The sequence below is a fragment of the Oreochromis niloticus genome, linkage group LG20, assembly GCF_001858045.2.
Source record: "Oreochromis niloticus isolate F11D_XX linkage group LG20, O_niloticus_UMD_NMBU, whole genome shotgun sequence".
NCBI lineage: Eukaryota > Metazoa > Chordata > Actinopteri > Cichliformes > Cichlidae > Oreochromis > Oreochromis niloticus.
In genome coordinates, this window is record NC_031984.2 from 29,308,180 (window position 1) to 29,331,753 (window position 23,574).

Sequence of the window (23,574 nt, forward strand, 5' to 3'; positions counted from 1 at the left end):
ATTTTAAATCAGCAACAGAGCATCACCCAGTTGATGCAGCAATAACGTCTGCAGAATTTTAGGAGGGTATGAAACCAAACCACCCACTCTGTAGACACTGTCTGACTGTAAATAAGATTATATAGTAGTGAGGATAGTTTTTATAGGCTTTTTAGTGATTATTTTATTTATCATGTCTTTAAGCTCTCTTTTTTCCACCTAGTAAAGAGGACGTATTTTATGTGATCAGGCATTACAGCCAGATTTGTCCTTCATCTTTAGTGTCAAATCATTTTTAAAGTAACTTTTAAAATTCCTCGTGTTGCACTGCCGTTCAGCCTCGCACATAGAAAAGCAGTGATTTGACGGTGAAAATTTCAAGCCAGACCAAATTACCGATTATGCAACGCGTTACACTGAGCTGTGCAGGTTTTTGAAGATAAATATAAATAAAAATAGATGCTGGAGCATCAAAAGGCAGTTTAAAGGTTACTAACAAAGTTAATTGATGATTAAATATCACAGAATACATTTAGTTAAACAACTGAAAAGAATAAGAGAGGCATATAAAGCTTTTTAAGTTTGATCTAACTTCCAGTTAGTTGGAGTTACTTTACCTCCAGTAAGTCAGTTTCATGTCTGCCTGGCTCATTTTCTAAGCTCTTAGTTTTTCTTTGTTTTGGTGCTAATAAATTATTTTTTTACAGGCTGGATTCTTTATACCAATTTTTTCTTTTACTTCTGTAGTCGTGGGGCTCCTGAGATGAATCATCAGTCTGTCTCTGATGGTTCGGCTTGGTTATCTACTATTTACTGAATCTTCACTCTTTTTATCTCTCTCATTCCCTTATATTTTTATCCACAATGGAAAACTCAGATATACATTCACTTAGAAAAATTGAACCTTTATACTTCACTTTTTGACACCGCCTAATATTGAGTTCAACCTACCGCTGTTTTATTTAACAGCGTTGAAAAAGTCCTATGTACATTTCTGCAGCAGCTACAAGTTGACAGAACGTTAGAGAGAAAATGTGAGGAGGAAGCTGCAGGACGGGCTACTCGCAAAGTTTGTGCGGTAGAAGCATTTGAAGGTGTAGCTGCTCATTATGCACTCGAGCAGCGTATTACTGTAGCTCATGCTGGTCTCTGCTCACATCTCCTCTGTATTGCTCAGGGGCAGTGAGGCTTACCCTGGAACACAGTAATACGATGTGTGATAATCAGCTTGCTGAACATTGATACCTCTGCTGTTGTACTGATGTATTGTGTGCACAGATACATGTACTCGTGTGTTCTTTCAGCAGCGTCTGAACTTTTGGTTATGACTTGTATGACAGCATGCAGTCATAAATTCACATTTTTAAATATGCAGCGATGTTTATGTTCTTATATTTGTTGCTTACTAGGATTGTTGTGTCTGCGTATTTGTGTGTGAGTGAGAGAGTGTGCGCAAAAGAGAGTGGGAGACTTTTCTCCGTATATTAGCTGGTGTGAGATAACAAGGAGTGAAGGGAAGACTCTTTGAAGACAGTCTTTAAAGACTACAGCAGAGCATAATAATACGTATATGCGTGTGTGTTTGTGGCGCGTGAATAGCTTGCTACATTGCAGCTTGCTTTAACCTACTCATCAAGGTCTTTCCTCTTGATTGGCCCCCGAGGCATCTCCCTGACTTTCACCCTGTCAATTTGGAAGTTTATAAAGTTCTTCCTCCGTTTTGTGTCTTTAAAAGCTGTCACAGTTAGTTTGGTTATCGCTGATAACTTTTTCCCAGCGCAGTAGCAGTGGCACAGTAAACTCGCCAAGTGCTAGTGAGACAACAATTAGCAGAAGCACATGGATAGTTTTCAAAGTTGATTGCTTATGTTTTTTAAGAAGTGCTTTTAACTTACAGACTATCAGTCTGTCCAGTTGTTAAGCAAAGACCATTGTGAAACATTTTTACCTGCTTTGGTCCAGATTAAAGGGATGAAAGCTGCAGTGGAGTGGGAACAACAAGAAAGCCTGAGAAACCTTTACAGGTGCCTCCAGCAGGCTGGTTATGTGTGTTTCTGACATGAAGTGAAGTTTGACAGCCGTTTGTTCCTTGTTCATAGAATTTGGCCATAAACTCCATTTGAAGGTTTGTAAGTAATTGCAAAGTAATATAAACATGCAAACAGATTACCTACATGTTGCAGTCACTCTGAGTACGTCACCACCGATGAGTGCAACCCATTTGCAGCATGTTTCTTTGGGGCTCGGCTCAGCTGGTTGCCATATGGTTGTATTCTAGATAAAAGCGGTATTGCCGAGCACCTCTTTTGTTTGGCAGTTCAAGTGCTGTCCTGCAGCATGTATGACCTTTTTAGAATTTCAGTTTCAAATCTACGAGGTTCTGGCTGAACTAATAGAGTTAATCACTGTGTTATCACAGATTGCACAAATTTTCCAAACTGGTCCCATTCAATCCCAAACTGATAGCACTGATATTTTATCTGCGTCTCGATGCACCAAAGACGCTTTAAAAACAGCAACTCACTGTGATTGGTCACAGACCTGCTTCCTGTTTTCAAAATCATTTCAATGGCAGCGAGGTCACAAGTTCATTGCACACAGTCACCATTATTTAGTTTGTGCCTCAGGCTGTAGCATAACTGACTTTGTGTCATTCTCTTCATTTCTTTGAGCAGCATAATTATCAGCTAGGCCGACTTTGGTTTTCTAGTTGTGCTAGCTACATTAGCTCTAACAGTGCTAATAGTAAAAATCTCTATCAGCTGCTAATGACACTGTTCAGCTAACGCTTTCCGCTTGGCTAACAGCTACTGTGATAGTGTGACAAATGAGGGTTTTTATGACTGCGTAAAAGAGTAAAAAGTATGGTTATGTAAAGCTTTTGTACAGATATAAAATCTGTTAACTAACTAAACATCTCTCTTCTAATGTATTTTAAAATGACTCCATCTTAAGAAGGCTTGTAGGCAGAGAGCCTGGGGAAAATTCATAAATGTATTTCATCTTGTTTATAAGCAGAGCTGATGAGTAATGTCTTCTGTTTTGTGAATCAAAGTTTTAATCCTTTCAAAATTTTGCAGTGGACTGTGCCACGCAAGAGGGATTACACTACAGCTGGTTAGTTATTTAATAATGATAGGAAATAAGGACGTCTCGGAGGGGAGAGGAACACGTGGTGACTTTTCATTCCTGAGCTTTTAAGTGAGTGAAAGAGGGCTTAATTGGGACAAAATTGGTCCCGTTCCTTTTTTGTCTCTCAGCAGAGGTGACTGTGATGTGTTTTGATCAGTGCCACAGCAGGTCAGTAGACAGACATGCATATCGCAGACGTCTTCCTGCTGGGTTATGCTTCCATCTTTATGTGTACCCGTGTGCATGTGTTTGTGTGTTTGATGGCAAATGAGAGGGGGATCCCACAGAGCCTGCAGAGACGGTGCAGACAACCTCTAGTCATTATCCTCTGGGAGGCTGTGCCTGATGTGGGCACTACTACATGTAACTCTTACACACTGTCCAGACACTCAGTGGGATTCTCTAGTCATTTATCTGCACTCTCAGATGTGAATACATACACAACACACACACACACACATGCTTTCTGTGTGCCTGGTGGGATTCTCAAGTCATTTAGCCTCAATCTAAGAGACAGCCTGCTTCTGATCAATGTCAGACGCTCACACTCACCATGGAGAGAGGAGTGAAAGACAAGAAACGAGACAGACATGAGAGAGTGCCACTAAAGAGATTTGTAAAAGTCATTTGGAATATCTGAGCAGAGAAACGGGACAGACTGAAAATGTACCGAAAGATGGAAAATACACATGGAAGAGTCCTTTAATCTGAACCATCTAAATAATGTGCCGCTTTAGATCCTTAGTAAGTTTGTGTCATACGAAAAAATATTATACTAGATACTGTGTGTGTAAAGTTAACCAATAGTGAAATCAAAATCTTGGAAACAAAGTCACAAGCAAGCTGTTTGTGCATCACTGTCAACTTCAAATGTTCAGATGTTAGATTTAAACAGCTCATGTGGTCTCTGTGGTTATGAAGAATTGAAGCCTCTCCCACATCAAAATTGGTTAGACAAGCAGTTTCTGAACATGCAAATGGAGCGCAATGAATTCATGATTCAGTCTAATATCAGGCAACATCGCGTTTGAAGTCGTTTGGCTTGTGGACCAGGAAGTGTGCTCTTAACATGGGAAAATATAGATGCAGATATATGTCACTATGTGTGACCATCAACAGGCGTGGCTCGTTGTATCCCAAACTTAGTTATATTTGAATTTTTCTTTGAGTACCTTAGGTAGAAACTGCATTAAAGCTGAAGCCAGCCTTTATAGCTTAACAGCTATAACACCAAGATATTTGTGCAAAGCTGCGGTTGTGATAAATGATGCGCAAATGCACAGTTTTTGTTTCATTTCTTCTCCAGTGCTTTACATTCGCATCTTAGACTCTTGCCTTTCCCGTGTAGGCTGTTAGCTGTCCACGTTGACGACTCCTCTGCCCCTGACAGCCATGGAGAGGTGCAGTGGGGAGTTGGAGGGCTTGGTGATGAGATGTCAGAGTTGTCAGCTATCACGGCGTAGGAGAGTCACCCAAATAACCCAGCGCACTGAGACCGATTAGCCTTGTTTTAAGGAAGGAGCCATAATTAATACCTTAAATTCCCTTCTATGTTATTTTGTTTCTGTTTGTTTTCAGTTGTTTGTTTTATAATTGTTCGATCTAAAACACCATAGTAGGTTCTTAGACCATTAAGCAGTCGCTGACAGTCGTAGCAATTGAGACTGTGGGCAGGTAAGAGGCAGGACACCTGTCTGTGTGAAGTGGAGCTTTCCTCGGATCAGCAGCATCACTCACTTTTCTAATGTGCCCAGTTAATTTAAGAGTAAGACATGTGATATAACACGACCATCTATAAAAAATGGATGAGATGGTAAATGAACCATTTGTGAATTGTAAAATGTAATTTTTCTTTTTAAATTGACATTGTTCCAGAGAAATGTTTGCAATACTCAGCCTCCCTCATTTATATGAAAAGGGATCTGGGTGGCTTCATTGCAGGGCTGCGTTGTAGTCAGTGAATAGGAGCTTCCTGTGGACATAAAGAGAAATGGTGTAGCATTTTTGTAGCAAGGAACACTGTTGTGATTCACAACGGCGTGGCCTGTTGAGCCGGAAACTCTGTGCAGTTTCTGCGGCCCACAGTGCTTTGTGTGCTGGTATGATTCTCGGTGGATAGCCCACCAGAAGATAAGGGGAAAGAGAAAATTGTTTCATCTTCTTTTGATAAGTCTATTCTCAAAGAAAGTCCACACTGACAATGTTGATATACTGATGATAAATGTGTATCTGTAGCCGATCTGAATGCACAGCGACTTTCGCAAAGCCAGTGAATCACAGCAGTGTAAAACCTCATATTGATTTCTTTTTTCTTTTACCTTCAGTTTTATTGTTGATTGAACAGGAGTCATGCCGGTACAGAGATCACAGCAGCTCAGTCACTCTGCTGGTAGATAACAAAATAGACAAACAAAGTGGAGAAAAATACAAAGAAGAGGCTCAAGACAGCGAATTGGACTGAAGAAGGAAAAAATACACGTTGTGGATACAGAGAGATCTGGAGCCGGCTAGATAAGGAGGCTAGATGTGAAAGGCCAATGAGAAGCATCGGACACAGAAAGAGATGGAGTAGAAATGAAAAGACACATTAAGGTTTGAAGTTAAACCTGAGATTAAATGGTGACATGTAGGGGCTGGAAGTTGGTTTAAGTGGAACAAACACCTAAAGAAACTAAGAAATGTTCAGAGAGAAAAAAACAGAGATGAAATTTGTGTTCAGGACTGAAGCGAGAGATGGGCAAATAAACAGGAAGCAGAAAGAATGAGTAGAGTCGAGGGAAAGTAAAAAACATGATAGCAAACAGTGAGCAATTGAAGAAGCGAAGGGAGAAAATGGGAAAAGGAGAAAATGATGAAGAGGAGGAGGTGGACAGTTAAAGAATAGAGGTAAGGAGGCAGGTGATGGGGAAGGGGGGGGAAGCTGGACAGATGAGGGCAAGGAGAGAAAGGAGGAGGGACGGGGAGGCGGCATGAGGCAAGTTGGGGAGACGATGGGGAGAGAAATAGGTGACTGTCAGGAGGTAAAAAGCGAGAAGGGGAAGATGAGTGGATACCATGAGGAGATAAGTGTTTATGGAGGAAGGGTTGGAAATGGGCACGGGATGAAGAGATGTACACATACACAGAGAGAGAGAGAGAAAGGGGCATAGACGTTGGCCCCTCAGCAGTCAAAACTTAATGAAGAAGAATGAGGAGCTTCAGCTTCCTGCTGGACCTGCTGCTGACCACACACACGTTCTCACTTAAGTATGCACTCCTCAAGTTTTGACACAAAATTTATGGAGCGAACAAATAGTTGGACTCCTTTCACCTCATTGCTATGCATGAATAAATATTACAAAGTGTCTCGTAGCTTTCTTAAAACTAGGCCTAATTAACGACCAGAGTTTCTCTCATTTTTTTATATTTGTTCAGAGATAAACCGTCTGAGATTAAACACTCGGGCATAGGCGTTTCAGACCAACCTTCTAAATTAGTGTGAGTTGCTTTAATTGGGGCTGAAGTCTACGCAGGGCTTTTATATCCGCTTTCCAAAGGCAGAACTTTTCTGCAAAGTTGATGTACCATAGAGCAGATAGTACTTTTCATCTCTTAGCTCTCTATTTGTGACTCTGTGACTTCCTGCCCACTAGAGAGAACAGGAATAAAACCTACAAAGGAAAGATGTTAAATCATAACAAATTGTAAGGAAGCAGTGTTCAGTGGGTTTTTTATGAAAGGTGTTGAATTGATTTTTAAAAAGTGACATTCATTTGGAGCCCATTTATGTCAGATTCGTGTTTCTGTTCTGCTCTCGCTTGTGGGTCTGTTTGTGCCTCATTAACCGTGACTGCCTACAGACACTGAGGAAAAAAGTCTTAAAGAGCTGTTGAACTTTTTCTCCCCCTCAGCTCACAGTTTTGAGCAAAAGTTGACAAAGACTCAACAAAACACGGTGGTATAACATGTTGTGTAATGATGGTCTGTTGACCGAAACAGGTTATTATTATTATTATTAATGTGGTACTATGAGTTTGGCATGTAATAAACCAACTACCACCATGCTTTTTTAGCACTATTTTCCCTGCCAGACTCCTGCATGTTTTGCCCCACAAAGTCTGAAGTAATTTCTAGCTAACCAGCAAAACGCAGATCACATGATTTTGTTTTAACGCTTACATCCTGCAGAAGTTACAGAACTATTATTCTGTTAGTCTTCATTTAAACGCTGAACACTAAACGTTATATTTTTGTCTGATTATCTAATTTTTAAAGATTGAATCAGATGTTATGATCAGTTACTCACTACTCAACTAGCCTTTCTTGCTAAATACTTTTTTACTCTTCAGTAATTTTGTGGATGGCTACTTTTTACTTTTACTTGAGTATAACTATGTTGAGGTAGTGTCGCTATTACTTGAGTACAATTTCTGGCTACTCTACCCACCTTTGGTGTAGGGTAACATTTACTGTACACTGACATTGAGTTGATGAATCAGTGAAAATATACCCCAAATAATTCTAATCAAATTTGACCCATTTTAAAGCTTAAAGCTGTCTGCTGTCTCTATTTTTCTATGTTACTAGTTTGGTTCTAAAACCAAATGTTTTCATTTAAAAACTGAAATAATAAAAACACATTTTGACTCCTGGACTTGAAAAGAAAGACCCAAATGATGTCAAATTTGAAATCTCCTGACATATCTGTTTTTAAACTTCTGACGTCTTATCTGATAGAAGATTCATTGCTTGTTCCAGGAAATCTGTAATGCTGCAGAACAAAGTTACAGGATTTTAAAGCATTTTAAAATATTGTGGAGGTAGTGTTTTTCATCTTTTTTCACAATAAGCTAAACGTACTATGACTGTCATTATGTAATGTTACATATCAGGTTTTTCATCTAATGTTACATAATGAAGAAAGGTGAAATATTATTACTATCATCATTATCATTATCATAAAGCAACCGTAAACATGAGAAGATACAAGCTTACAGTTCGTGAGTCAAATATCTAAATGTACATTGGTAAAATGTAAAATAAGTATGAATATATTTGTGAGACCAAGGCCGACCAGCTGTTTTTAACTGTCATGTTAAAATCTATAAGAAATGCTTTCTCACAAGCAACTTCTGAAAAGTTATTGATGAAAATTCAACCAGTATAATTTGTGGTTTATGCACAGCATTTTCTAATTTTCCAGATTCTTGATCAAATTACTGCAAACATATAAATATATGAAGATTATAACATTTATGCTGCTGTGTGCCTATTAAACTAAAAAATATACAGAACATAAAAAGCCATTTTTCCACCTGTGATGTTGGTGTATAAAAACTTTTTTTCCATTAGTGCAGTGAGTATGTCACTCTGCCTGTGGATGCAAAGGTCAAAATGCTCACTGAGAACAGCACATTTGTAAAAGTTCCCGTCCCTGCAGTTTGTTTGGAGTCTGTAGATTGTTTTTGGCTGTTACATTATCACGTTTTGTATTCATTGCCTCGTGTTTAAAGACTTTTGCTGACACAAATTCAGAAAAACATATAAAACATAACTTGTTTGTGCCTCATTGCATGTCGGCCGTGTGACTCAGTGTTTTTGTGTATCTGTGTGTTTATTGTCGAGTCCACAGAGAGTTTAATGCTGTTGTCATGGATATCTGAGTCAGTGAAGAACAGCCTTTTTTATAAAGAACAGAGGGATGGACTTCAGGACACTCTAATGTGTGTTTTTAAATAAAAAAATAAAAAAATACGCCTCTGTTCTTTGGAACATTTATACTTTGTTTTTCTGCCTGACAAAATGTCCAAAGTGAAGGGGGAGAGAAAGAATGTCCATCAATCATCTCACCTTTCATGTGTAGACTTACCTTTTTATAGACACAATCAGATATAGACACATATACACAGTAGACACGCCCGGCTATATTTACAGGATCTGGGTTTTGTTCAAAAGTTTGTCAGTTCGTGAGTGTAAATGTTCATCGGTTTGTTTTTGCTGTACTCTGTTTTTTTAAAAATCTTTCTTTAAAGAATTTTCCTTCATCTGTCAGTTTAGTTTCTCTGCCTTTGCTTCCTTTAAACCAGCACCTTTCATCTCGCTTCTTCGTCTGTCTGCAACTCTTTCTCTTTTCTTTCTCCGCGTCTTTCCCGCTCTCTTTGTCTCTCTTGTTTTATTCCGTCTTGTCTCCTATCTGTTTCTTTTTTTTTCTTGCTTTCTCTCGCCCGCTTCCTTCATTTTTCTCTCCCCCGCACCGCAGCTGACTTATTGATTTCATTTTCATACTGTTGGCAGTTGTTCCCTCCTTCATAAACCATCAGCGTTGCCTCCTTTCAAGCCGGCATTGATCATTGTACAGCCGATCACAACCAATCTCCACCAAGCATCATTATCTGCTCTCGCTCTTTCTCTTTTGTTGTCTCCTCTGTCTTGTATTCTGTTCTTTGTGGGTTATATTTTTCAATCTAGCTATTCGGTGCTGTGGGGTTCTGTACATTTAGTTATTTGGGTAGTGAAGTTTTGTCTCCCACCGCCTTATATTCTTCAATATTATGACAAAGAAAACTAAGCAGCAGGCTTTTCTAACTTCAGAAGTCGGGGCTTTAGGACAGGTTGTTAGGGCTAACACATGTTTCTCTTCCACTAGTACCTGCTTGGCTTAGCTTGACTCAATTTTGGGGTTTTTTCATTACCTGGAACCAGGTACTTTTTTTTAGTAGGGTTCCAATATAAGTATGAGAGCATCAGGATTTGGCCAGTCCTCATGCAACTGGTGTTAATGAAAAAGAGTATTGCAATTAAAAGACTTACGTTATGTATTTCAGTCAAAAAGTTCTGCTTTCTGGTCTGCAGATTTCTTCGATAATCATAGTGCAAGCACGTACAACTACTTATACCAGCTGTTTTGTTGAACATTGAACTTTTTCTAAGAGCTGTAGCACATCTCTTTCTCCTCCTGCACGTCCCCCCTCTCTCTGTCTCTGTATTTCCCTTTCTCTGTCTTTTGTCGTGGTGCGAGGAGCGATCGAACATCCCATCAAACCATATCCAGAGCCTCTGCTTCTTCTTTCATCCGGTGGCCCTCAGACACCACAAAGCTTTCAAACAAGGGCAGAGTTGTGGGGGTGGGGTAGAGTTGAGGGTATTCTCAGCTGCCTCCTGAGGAGCATTTTCACCATCTTTTGTGCTCTTTGCTCGCTGTACCCTGACCTTTCTGAGCGCCACCACTCCCGTCGGCTTGCGCCACCAGACCCCCTGCTCTGTCTCTCTCTTTCTGTTTGCTCCAACGGGGGTCCCGATAATAATTCAACACGGTGCCGTATTGTGCACTATTGAAAGCCACCTAGGATGCATAAGCAATTGACACACTTAGTTGGTTTTTTTGGTTGTTGTTGTTGTTGTTTTTCTGGGCACACACCAGACCGCCATTCTGGTCGGCATTTTATCGGCCCCTCTTGTGTGTGCTTAGGAAGAGGTTTTGTGGAACCAAGACCACCAGCTGGGATAAGAGAGGACAACAGCGGGGCTTTTAGGTGGGTCTTTCACTGGCTTTTGTCACCCCGAAACAGCCACAACATTATCGGAGCAGTCCACTTTCTACCAGCCTCTCCTTTGTGTCCCATTGTGACTCAATCCGTCTGTCTCTCCACTTCCTCTTTTTTTCTTTATGATTTGAAGCCTGCCTTTCCTTTGTGATTGCTCTCCATTCACACCCTGTATTTCTAAAAATATCTGTTTTCTTCTCTCCGTCTCTTCTCTGGCCCTATTGTAAATAAATAAATACCAATGTTTTATTACCCGCTCGCAGAGCTGTTGGTTTTCATGTGAAACCTGTTTTCATATAAATGTACTGCAGGCTTTTGACGTTCTTTTGTCCCACAAATCCACAAAAAGCAGCACGTTATATTTATTGTACTAAACAATGACATCTGAACTTCATTTATTGGATTTATAAAAGTCTCATTTCTTTAGATTTTGTGAGGAAAATGGGAAGTAGATGCAGATGTTTACTGAAATGGGCAAATATCTATAGAAATGCGTTGCATGGAGCAACAACAGAGTTTGTAGTTTTACATGCTTCAACATCACTTTTGGTACGACCCACTGGTTTCTTCCAGGCAGCCTCCTTGTCATTCCTTTAAGCATTCCTCAGGAATAGTTTCCCAGCTTCTTGAAGGACGTTCAAAGCTCTTCTTTGGATGTTTCTGCCTTTTGTTCCGTTCTCTGACAAGATATTGTTAGAATAAGGCCTTCCCCGCATAATATCTGTCCCTGCTGATTTTCAGTTCAATAGTCATATTAGGATAGAAATCTTGGATCAATCAGAATAACTCACAACAACACATTGATTTGCAGTGACCCTCTCTTCTAAAGAGACTTATTGTGTTAATTTAGTGTCTTGCAACTCATTGCGAAACATCCTCCACTCTCTTGTGAGGCATATAATTACAGATGGGGTTTGTCAACGTAAAATTTGAATTCACTTTTGTAACAGTTGCTTTCTCCTTTTTTTTGTCATTTATCAAGAAAACGCTGGAAAACGCTTGTTTTTCAGATGGCTTGCTGCTTTCCTCGGCCTTATATCTTTGAAGGTTTTTTTCCACTAAGTGAAAATACTTAGTAGCTCCCCTCCCACTTCTTGTTTTTGATAGAAGTGGAGGCCAAGTGATGATCTAGGTTGCCTAAAATGAACTTTGTTAGTGGAGCCAATCTAGTACGTGTTCTCCTCCACATTCCCCTCCATCTTCATCCCTCTGTCCCTCAGCAGTGGAGTGGTCAGGCCTATCAACCGCAGAGCCTCACCTGGGAGCCCCAATTGCCTGCCAGTCATCAGATAAAATGGATTTCCAATTGAGTCAAGGCTCCCAGGCAGGGTGCAGAGTGGGGAACAGCCTGACTCTGCTCTCCTGACTTTTTGTTGTTATTTATTTTTATCTTTCTATCTCCTACAGTGGTCAGCCCCGGTCTCTCTTCTCCTCTCTTCAGTCCCTTCACTCTGCCTCTTTAATATGCTAGCCGGAGCCACATGAACTGAAAATAGGCTCACTGTAACATTACCAAGGCACTAGCTGGTCTGAAAAACCTCAGTAAGTCTTCATAGTCAGTGACTACTTTAATTTAGAAGGTGCCTTGAATTAGAGCAGGGGTCTCAAACGTAAATGAGCTGTGGGCCACTGCTGGCACTGGCATCTCATTGGAGGGCCACTTAAGTGTTCAAGTAGGACAAAACAAACAAGAAAAAACCCTCAAATATTTCCAAAAATGTAGTGTTTTGTTTTTATAAATTTCAAATATTGTATAACAAGACAAAACTGCAAACGTGAACACAATCTTTTTTTCTTCACACTCTTAACTCACTGAAGCCTTTCACTGAACTACCAAATAAAAACATTGGTACAGACTTGTGGCAGCACTTCTGTTATAAGTTTATTCGTATTTAACAGAATAAAAATAAGTCATAAGTGTTTTCTTTACAAATAACTCTCTCACTGAACTAACACAGCCAATCCCTCTACATGTAAGTGCTCTCTGCTCATATTGTTTTCATATTAAATCATTTTTTTGCTTTTTAAACAACTAATTTAATATTGTACTGAACAACAAACAAATCCTCCCTAACCAAAACAACTTAAAGGGCCAAATTTCATTAGATTTCTTCACGTTAATATAGATAGAGTTTGAGACCCCTAGATTGGAGCAACAGGTGGGAAATCCATTAGTTTCTTTTTGCTCGTTAGTACAGTAGATGTGGAAAATACAGTTTTCAGAACTAGTCAGAGCACTAATTAATCTCTTTAATAATCTGTTGTGTGAGATAAAACTTTGTCATGCTACACAGGCCACATGCAGCCTGCTTTCAGCTTGAGTGGGCCGGACCGGTGACATCTCCTCTCTGAAGTTTAGCTACATATCTAATCCCTGAGATTCTTAAAGTGAAGAACAAGGGTCATTTGAGCATTACATCTTAGCTTTTCTGCATTGTGTAAAAATGTTGCTGCTGTAAATAAAAGGAGTTTGTCAGCGTGACTTTTTTTCTCTTAAATTGTAATAATTGTGTCAAATTCTAGAGAAAGTCCCTGTAGTTCACGGCCCAGACTGTCTCGTAATCATAAAACAAAGTTTTTATTAATTCACAGAAAATATTTAACTTTGGAAAACAATAAAAAAAACAAATAAATGGCAATCAGGAAGAAATGTTTCAACAGTTATGAAACAAAAGTCCAAATGTATGCCCTCCTTTACATTTACCAAAGCCGTCAAGTGAGCTGGATCAAAAACCAGGTGGATTTTGACTCCCTGCTTTAAACACTCACAAGACTCTGACAACAGAATCCATCTGCTTTGAGAATTTAAGTCATACAAAAGAAAAACGATCAGGTAAAGTTGATCCTGGATTGTAAAAGATCCCATGTCAATGTTTTAAAGCCATAACACGGTTCATTTGTTAGCTGGTTTGCAAAGATGCCGTTCAGCATGCTGTACATTTCTAACTAGAGTTCTTGTCTTTCTCTTATAACGGCTTTTCTTTTTCTTTGTCATTTTACATGTACAGATTGTAATTGTGTGCTACCATTGTTCTGTTTTTCTATTTTGCGTGTCCAACTCACTCATGTTTTCTTTCATGGTCAAGACTAACCTCTGTTGCTTTTCAGCGAGTGCTCGTAATCTGTACAGAAGCATTCAGTGAAGCCAGTATTAGATATCTTCTTCACTAAGGTAAACAACAGGAGAGGAGATACGCCTTCATGACTTATATTATTATAAATGAACACCAACTACTCGTGTGAGTAAGTGTATAGAGGAGAATGAAGAGACATTGGAAGGACAAAAAAAATCAGTGAAATAGAAGAGTCGAGGAAAGTGACAGAAGAATTGAAAGGGAATGGGAGATGAGGAGACTAAACCAGAGGCATCAGATGAGAGGACAAAAGAGGGGAGTCATATTGATCACACTGCTCTGTAAGTCTCTCTGTGGTTATAATGGTTTGAGTTTCACAGCTGGAGTGAACTCTGCAGTGCTTAGAACAGATACCACGTGCTCTCTGCACACACATGCACATATAGCACATCCATATACGCAGTCTGTCTAGCAGGCGGCTTCAGGTCAATGTGCCCCCAGCTCTCAGTCAATTGAGCTCGTTGCATCGTTCCACTTGGGCTAACCCTCCTCCCTGCTGCTGTCTAGTCTTTGAGGCCAAGTGGGGCAGAGCTGGATCAATTTTTTTTTTTTTTTTTTTGAAACCAAAGCAAATTTGCAAGACCTTCATTTTACCATAAAGAACCTCGAGTTAAAAACAGATTTTTTTATAGATGATTTCTGATCATAGAACTAAGCTTAATGGGCAGTTTGAGTTGAAAAATATGAGCGAATCAGGATGAGTTAGTGCTGTTCATTTTTAGGGGAACATCCATGTAGCGAGAGACATGTAATGTCTGTTTGGGGCCTTTAGCTAAAAAATAAGTAAATAAATAAATGAAGGTAAACACCTGTTTCCGTTTCCAACACAACATTCCTTCATAGTTTGTGTTGTCTGTACATGTAGCAGTACACCCTCCTTCAGAGAAGAAGCCTTTTTTTCCCTCAATCATTTGTTGCCATTTTTTGTATGACCTCAATAAATCCAGGGGAATACTAATTACGCTCTGTCCACAGAATTTGCATGAAAAAAAAGAAAAATTCAGTCAACTACAAAAGCGCTCTTTGCAAACGCTCGATAAAATTTCACTTGTGCTGCAGTCTTATGAATGCATTACATGTGCTTCCTTGTACTTGAATGCTTCACATTTGCACTTGAAAAATAATCATAGTATATCTGACCCTCCATTTACAGCGAGTGTTGAACTTTCCTGTGGAAATGAGCTTATATAATAGCTAGGAGTCATCTCGTTAGATAATGTCTCTGTTTTCAAAGGAAAAGTTCTGAAAGACCTTCACATATGAGGCCAATTATCTTTCCATTAGTTTCATACGCTATACCTGTATATATTCTGTAAAATGTGTTACCATAGCATTTCACAAAGCTGCCTTCCAAGGTTGTAGGAACAGCTCTGTATGATGTCAGGGCTCAAGTCAAATTAGCGTGAGATTAGTTTAGTTTGTTGGAATCGCTCTTAGAATCACTGTGCCAACAATTCAAGGTGTTAATTGATCGTTGCCATTTCACGTGAGAGCTCACAATCTGAGCGAACCCCTCTAATGGTACATAAGACAAGGTCGCTGGAATGATGGTGTCAGACGCGTCTTCTTTCCAGGACGATTTGTTGCTAGGGTTTCAAGGACCGCATTGATCTTAGGTTGAAGGATGAAGGTTGCACTCCTTGGATCAATTGCATGCAGCTGTTTTTAAATAGCAGGAAGGTACGCCTGATAGGCTGCGCATGCTGGAGCTTGGAGGTCATTTTGTTTGAAAGCTGCAACAACTGCAGCAGAAAAATGCTCGTACGACAGAGACTTTTTCTCTGAAGTTTTTTTTTTTTTCTCAATTGTGAATCTCATGACCAAGGACCATATTATAGCTTTGAAGCATCAGATGTATGATCGAAACCCTTTTTTAAAATTATATTGGTTTAGATCGACGAATGTTTGAAGGCCAGTACACTGACACCTTCATCCCTGTTTGGTTTTGTGCTGCTCATACAAATACTAAATACACAGTGTGCTGATCAGCCACAACATTAAAACCACCTGCCTGAAATCGTCCCTTTAATGCCACACAAAGAGTCCGTCAGGGCATAGACCCAGCAGCTCTTGGGAGATTCTGTAGTATCTGGCACTGGGACATTGGCAACGCATCCTTTGGGCCCGGTGGGATACTTAATCGAATTCAGATCTGTGGTGGTTGGAGGCTGGGTCAGTGCCCAGGGCTCTTTGTAAAGCATTACCTGAGCAGTTTGATAGGTGGAGTTTTTCTCCATTGGGCTGGATGTGTGTCCACAGTGTGTGCAGTGTGTGTGTTCTTGGCCTACAACAATGTTTAGTTGCAGTTTGTAAGTCTCAAAGTAGCTTTCAAGATGGTCAGGGATAGTCACTCCACTCGTCAGTTGTTTAAATCTTGTAGCATCGATTTTTTTTAAATATCTGACTAAATGATGAAGCCCCTTATGGGACAGTTGAATGCCATTAGGATCAGCTGTAAGCTTTATTTGTAATCAGAAACTTAAAAAGAGGGACCACAAAAACAAGTTAAGAATCTCTCATAAACCTCTTGAAGTTTGTTTTTAATTTTTGGGTTTGCTTATTTCCATTACCGGAGTAATCCCTAGTCTTACCCGCCTGACCTTTCAGCTGTGGTCAGTTAAAGGTGGCAGAGAATAAACAAAACGGGGACAACCCTTCCACATAAGAACGCCTTCAAAGGTCAGCAGGCGTGGCTGCTGTGCAGATGGACTAATTCTCTGTTCTTTCTTCTCTCTCTCAGAACCTGCTGGTCAACCACGGATGAAGAGTGGGAGGAAAAGGGTAAAACCGTTACATGACGACAAGCATTTACTTAAGCACTAAAGGCAGCGCTGTGGTTGCATTTTTGTTTTGCTTTATGAAAGAGATGGTTTGCTGTTAGCATGCCTTTTTTTTTTGTGCTATTTTTTTGTTATTGTGCTATTTATCTGCGGTGTGATCCGTTACACTATTATTCTGCACTGCTACAAACAAGAAGAAGTAAACAAGAAATGAGTGTGTATATTAGGTCCACGGGCTGAGGCGGTGCACTTTCAATTCAGTCATTTATGAGCGCTGTGATAAAGTATCTGCGCTCTTCATGATTCCCCCTTTTTTGGTGTGTTTCTCACATTTACATGTTTCAGATCATCAGGCTTAGATGGCTGTTTACTCTTAATAAATGACATCATTAAAACTCTCTGACTAATATCAAAATTTGCCTGATGGTGTGAAGCATGTAACTGTGCTACAAAATAAGAAATCAGGAAGGGGGCAGATAATTTTTGACAGCACTTGAATGAGATCAGTGGAAAATGTTTCTTAAAATCTGACTTGTAAAGATGCATTCAGGGGCACTCCTCCATCAGCTGAATGTGGAGATCAGGTTACGTCCAAACCCGTGCTAGCTTCTGAAGGGTTAAAAAGACTGGAAGTCATTTAAGAAGTGAGCTGAATCAGGTGCACAGGGACCGTCCTTGTTTTGATCTCAGATTGAAAGAAGAACTGACTCACTTGTTTTTCTTTTGAGCTTTATAGATTTGTATTTTTTTAATGACACAGGAATATGCTCAGGTAATCCTGGCCATGACTTTAATTCATCAGACCCGTGATGTATTATATGAGTTTATTAAACCATTCATATCCTCTCACGGTTTTGTGTCTTTAGTTGTGTGTTTGTGTGCCTAATTCTGCCTTGCTTCCACTTTTAAAAGCTGAGTGAATTTAATTTCACTGCAGTGGTTTATTCGTTTCTCTAAAGAAATGCAAAAAAAGGAACCTTGGGACATTCTATATAGATGAAGCACCATCCATGATAATCCATTAAAACCTTTCTAAGTCGTTTTAAAGGTACAGTTCAACTCAGGCTCAGTTTGAGGATGAAATGCTGCCATTGAACAAACCGTTCTGCGACTTTTAGTGACTTTTTTTTCTAATAAATGTGTTTGAATCAGTTTAAGAGGCTGTGGGCCGAAAAAAAAAAAAGCAAACAAACCCATTAATCCCCATTAGGGGTTAAAAATGATGCCAAATAGTTTGTCAAAAGCAGGTTTCCTCCCAAACATAACTCAAAACAGTGGAGTCGTGTCGATGTTTATCATCAAACATCAGTGAGAAATATTGGTAGTAGATCAATGTACTTAAATTAAGAATCTACCAGCTAATTTTTCTTTTCTTTTTAAAAATTGTGACCTTTAAACCCTCCTAATCCTAGAGACCAGTTGGCAACCCCCCGCCAATGTCTGGTCTCAAATGGTTGCTGGGTGGTCACAGAGCAGATGTAGCACCAAAACCCTCACTGGCAGCTGGTCAGTTGTCACTACTCGCCCGTAGTTTGTGTGAAACATGCTAACTTGTCGCTGACCAGTCTCCAGGCCTGCATGAATGCGCTTATAGCAGTCGATTTTACAGCAACTGCTAGCAACCTCCAGAAACTTTTTGCCAGTGAATACAAATTCTTCTCTACCAGTAAGTGGTTGCCAACGATTCTCTAGGCCTGTGTAAAAGGAGCCTTTTTAATCTGTGCTGTTTTTACGTGCCAAATGCCAATCAGCTGACAGGATGCAAACAGAAGTTTCTGAATGAAGATACAGAAACAAGTGAACTGAAGAAGCATGAACCAGATGATAGCAATGACACTTTCAAACGTTTTCACCCAAGTCACGTAAGAAATAAGAAACTGCTGTGAAGATTTTTTTCCTGCTGCTACATGAATGGAATAAAAATATTGTAATTCCTGGTTTCATTGTTGTTGGTGGGGCCAGCCTCATACAGACTTCACATACTTGCAGGGTTACTGTTTTTTTTTTTTTTTTTTTTATCTCACTGATATTACCCCACTGTGTCCTCTTCCCTGTCTTAAAGTAGAATCAGATCCACACATAAAATGATTATGCTAGCCAAACAGACTAGCTTTTACTGTTAAAGGCAATGCATTTTTAATTTGTACTGACTCCGGTCAGCGGTGCACAGTTCCTCCCTGTAGCAGCTCGTGCTCGATTTTTGACAGAAAGCCAGTTTTATATATTTCAGGCAGTAAAGCAAAAAGAAGGAGCTGCCACAGAGAGCACACTGCACCTGCTCATTAAGGGAGCTGACTTGTACTGTAAAGCTACTGATGTGTGCAATATGAAATCAGATCACACAACAAAAGCTGATTATTGAGTGACTCTTTGATTAAAACTGAATGAATTTATTTTTGCCACACAGACACACCACTTACTCTTCTGCTTTGACGGGGCACGCTCAGTATTATCTGTGCTACCTGTGCTATCAAACCCCACTCTGTGTTATTGCTGACTAGAGCCAATATTGGCTATTTACAAACTATATCGGCACTGGCTAATATATTGTCTAATATTAAAATTAGTTCATATTAAAACTAAGTAATGACCACCAGAGTGGACTCTACAATTTACCCACTGCAACATGTTCAGAACGCAACAAACAGGCTGATCCGAGCAGAAAATGTAAACAACTAATCTGGAAAAGTTCATTTTTCAACTGCATTCTTATATTATCTTAGAAAGCACTTATAAATAATTGCACTTAATAAATGTTTGGAAACTCTCTGCATGTTTCCTGGGTCTGAAAGAAAAACATATCAGCCAGTGTTGGTAGTGGTTTGGTAACAGTTGTGGTGATTAACACGAGATGACAAAAAGAAGACACAATTATGCAGATGTTTGGGCATGTAATATATAATGAAACTTCCTGCATGTCATCATGTTTCAGGCTGTTTAGGTAAGGCTTGTAGACACGTGAGGAGCATTTTTAGGAGGGACTTCTCTGCTTTCACTTTTTTTTTTTCTTTTCTACCAAACGCCCCGTCCTCCCTGTAGCTGTCAGACTGCTTGACTGCATGATAGCACCTGTAGCACTGTAATCTGAATGCATCGCTTGTCTTTACTGAATCTTTATAAAGGCAACAAAATAAATAAATTTTTGATTGCTTGAGGGCTTTATGGAAACCTCACTGTATGTGAAGAGATGCATTTTTGAATAAGTTGAAGCATGATGTGATTTTTATATTTCAGGGTAGCGAAACTGAATTTGACGCCTGTTTTATTTAACAAAAATTCATTTTCATGTTTAAAAAAAAAAAAAGAAATGAGAGGAAAGAGAGCTGTACGGACTGTTTCATGGCAGTGGTGCAACTTGTACAGCTGGGGATGTTCCCTTTGTGCTCTGAGGTGCGCAGTAATGCACTTGATTGACTTAATGTAACAAGTTTGACTCAAGTGGCTACATTTTCCCTCCTCGGGGTAATTCCTCCTGAGTTGTAGCTTTAAAATCTGTATTGAGGCTGCGGTAATTGGCTTGGAGCAGGAGTTAGGCTGACAACGGCTCTGCTGCTATGCACCTCACAATCGAGGTGTTGCACACACACACACACACACACACACTTGGGCACTAGCGGCCAATCTTAATAAAAGAAATGACACGGAGGAGGGAGGGTGGAAGATGCGGTCTTGCAGATGTTGCTACGGTAACAGCGGTGAGCAAGGGCTGGGAAGCTGCAAGGCAGCAAGTTAGAATGGAGAAGTGAGGGAGACGACAGTCGGCGCATTCAAATGCGTCCTCGCTCTCTCCCCGTTGATCCCGTGTCATACCCAATTACCACTGCAGCGAGGGGAAGGTGGGGGGAGAGTGGGGGGTGTACAGAGAATACGGGAGGAGAAAGCGGAGCGTTCAGGGGTCTGCTTGAACCTTTCACAATTTAAGAGATGTCGCACGTGCTCGTGCAGAGGTAAACACCCACGCCTGTTGTTACACGTTTGCAAGGTTGTGGGGGGAAAAAACAGTGTGCTCATGAAAATAGAAGCATGTAGACTGTCAGCGCATCTCTGCATACACTACATACAGGCTTTCTTTTCTGCTGGCAGTCCACCATGAAATACAGACCTCCCATTTCTAATTTGTTGAGTTCTGGCTGTGTGGGGGGGTTTTGTCCTCCTTGAAGTCATCAGTGAAACCTGGGATCATCAAAATTTCACTGCAGGGGGGAAATATCACACCTGAAGTGTGGGTCCTTTGATGTAGCCGGGCCTGACTTATTTAAATGTAAATACACTGTAAACTCTGGCCCTTGAACATTAGATAATAACCAGGGATGGACTAGAATAATAACTCAGATTCAGTCCCAGGCCCCTCTGTTCAATATCTGTGGATGTAACGGGTATCAGGTTGGGAAGTTATCCTGATTACAGTGTGCACAAATGTGCTTTGACTCTAGGTGTAGCTTCAAAATCTCACTGAATCCACTGATCCCACCACAAAGCCACACACACAAAACCTTTAGCCGAAACACTTTTTGACACAAGACCAAGAAGTGCAAGGCGTTGTACAAATGTCAGACGTATCAAAAGTAATAAAAGACTATTTGCACACAGTCACTGGAACACAGCCTTGGCTGCAGTTGGCGACCTGCAGTTCCTCAAACGGCCACTCGGCACTAGAGCGTCACACAAAGTTGCATATTTAAAATGCACAGCTTGTTTTGTTCTCCAGAGCTAATGTCTCCCTTTATGACAAACGGATGGGGTTCTCTCTCTGTGACCTGTTTAACTTGTATTAAAGCTATGCAAATTAAAGATGAGACCACTCTGAGGGACAGGTGGGTACACTCTAACCTATTTTTCATTGTACTAAAACTAAAAACCCATTTAATATCAGACACACCTCGCTAAGCTCATTAGCTAGCCAGTGGTAGATTTGTCTGTAGCTTCTAATCCATATGTATGACTACATCCAATTACAACCAAAAAAAAAAAAAAGAGAGCGCGATCCCCAAAATGTCAAACTTAAGGCTTGGAAGTGACATCACACGCTGGTTTGTGGTCGAGAGTTAGAATCACGTCTGATCCTCATCCTGAGAGGTCAGTCAGCTTTCTGGTCATGATGCTGGTTCATCACTGAACACGATGACCGTGTGGTAATAACACTGTCCTAAAGCCTTTAGGGTTTGAGTTTATGATGCACTTAAGTGGTGTCATGTCTTAAATGAGCACTCAGCAGGCAGAGCAGGCCTGATCTAACACCCCTCTTCACCACAGTTCTCCTGAACTGTTCTTGCACAAGACACAAAAGCCCAGTTTCTCCCCCAGCAGCGAAACTGATGAGTAATTGATCATTATGATTTTCTCGTGGAAATTCAATAAAAGCCATGATTTAAACCAGGCAATAGAATACTTAAAGGACTGTTTGTTAGTGTTGCTAACTCATATTAAATACTGCGATATAAAGTAGTGGATTATAGATCATTTGAGAAAGATCCATTATTCAAACACATTTAACGTTTTGGATCCAAGACTGTCATTTTTAAATTTCCTTTCCTGGTCTTCTTGCCCATTTAAAATTCATGCCACCTCCATCATACTCCATCCAACCGACCCCCACTCACAACCCCCCACCACATACGTTTACCCACACACACACACACACACACACACACACACACACACACACACACACACACACATTGATGCCACACCTGCCACAAGGGAAATCAATGAGTCTTTCTGCTATCTCTCCTCTCCATCAGATTAACAGAAACACTGACATCTATTAGCCCAACACTCCATCTGTTCAGCAGTGTGTGTGCGTGTGTGTTTCCTCTGCAGAGGCCTTCCCTCACTACATTGCTCCTCCGATTAAATACTTCCACTCCTCTAATGCCATTAAAAGGATGAGAAAAGGTGGATGAGGGGATGAGAGAGAAGCAGCAAAACGGGACAGGGGGAGAACGGTCTGCTTAACCTCCGCCGTCCGACGGAGCAAGCAAACGTTTAGTGAGAGAATGATTTAATCCCCCTGTAGTAGCCCGGATTAATCCTCCGATTTATCACTGCCTCGCTCTTTTCTCTGGGCCTCACTGTCATTTTCTCTCCCCTCTCATCCGTTTCTTCATCCCCTCTTTCTTCCTCTGTAATGCGTCTGGTTCTGAGTGGCTTAATGCTGTTTAATGTGGTGACTTCCCTTTATCTGCCCATTGTCATTATTCTCTCTTAGGGACAAAGGGTTGCTATAGTGAGGCTTCCATTGGGTTAAAATGGTACTGACATCAGTTTGTGTGTATTGTGGACTGTTCAGGGCTGCTCACTGTGAGGCTGAAAGTAGGCAGCGTGCTGCTTGGTGCCGAATGCTTAAACCAACATGTTGCACTCTGTACGCTAGCATACTGTTTAGCAGGTATTTTCTCTATGTCTATAATCTCAGTTTATCTCGTTATCATGCTTTCCCAAAGCTACTGTGTAACCGAACCCTGAGAGCTGAAAAACGGTTGTTTTCAGTGAACGTAAGACATCGGTGGACCACATCTCCCTCTTCCAATAAATAAATAAATACAAAATGATTCTCTCTGTCAGTGTTGTGTAGGTTTAATGTGAGGGTATGCAAAAGTGATCCTGAAATGCTGACATACAAGCTTTCTTCGGCTGCTTTTTCATTCACTTTCACTCCAGTCCTTTTACCTGGCCACTTTACACTGACCTATGAGTCATTCAATCATAAAAAAGGTACCTGAAACCAGGCATAGATCAATGTTTTTGATGCACAAAACAGGCAACTTAGCAAAGAGTACTTTTTTACCAGCAGCCTGGTAAATGTTATTTATTGCCATTTCTTTAGTTGAATCTACAAGAAGCCGAAGATGACATGCTTTATCAGGCGTAGAATTCTATTTTTGCAACCAGTGGGGTGGTTTTAGAGCTGTTGGCCAACAATGTGTCAAATCTTGGTGGTGTTTGGACAAAATGTTTGCAGTGTCTGCAGCCATGGTGGAGGCTCTGTCATGGTTTCATCCAGCGGTGTTGGGGATTTTGTTAAAA

At 40.4% G+C, this 23,574-nt stretch overlaps 1 protein-coding gene across 2 annotated transcripts in view; it reads left to right on the forward strand.

Moving 5' to 3' along the window:
- The window catches only part of chchd6a (coiled-coil-helix-coiled-coil-helix domain containing 6a), a 69,194-nt gene extending 51,797 nt beyond the window's left edge, over positions 1-17,397 (forward strand). For both annotated transcript variants that reach the window (XM_005454084.2, XM_003449116.4), the window contains one exon: positions 16,509-17,397. In XM_005454084.2, coding sequence (XP_005454141.1) covers positions 16,509-16,532 — 24 coding nt within the window. In that variant the 3' untranslated portion in view covers positions 16,533-17,397. The remainder of the gene's footprint in view (positions 1-16,508) is intronic.
- The last annotated feature ends 6,177 nt before the right edge of the window (positions 17,398-23,574 follow it).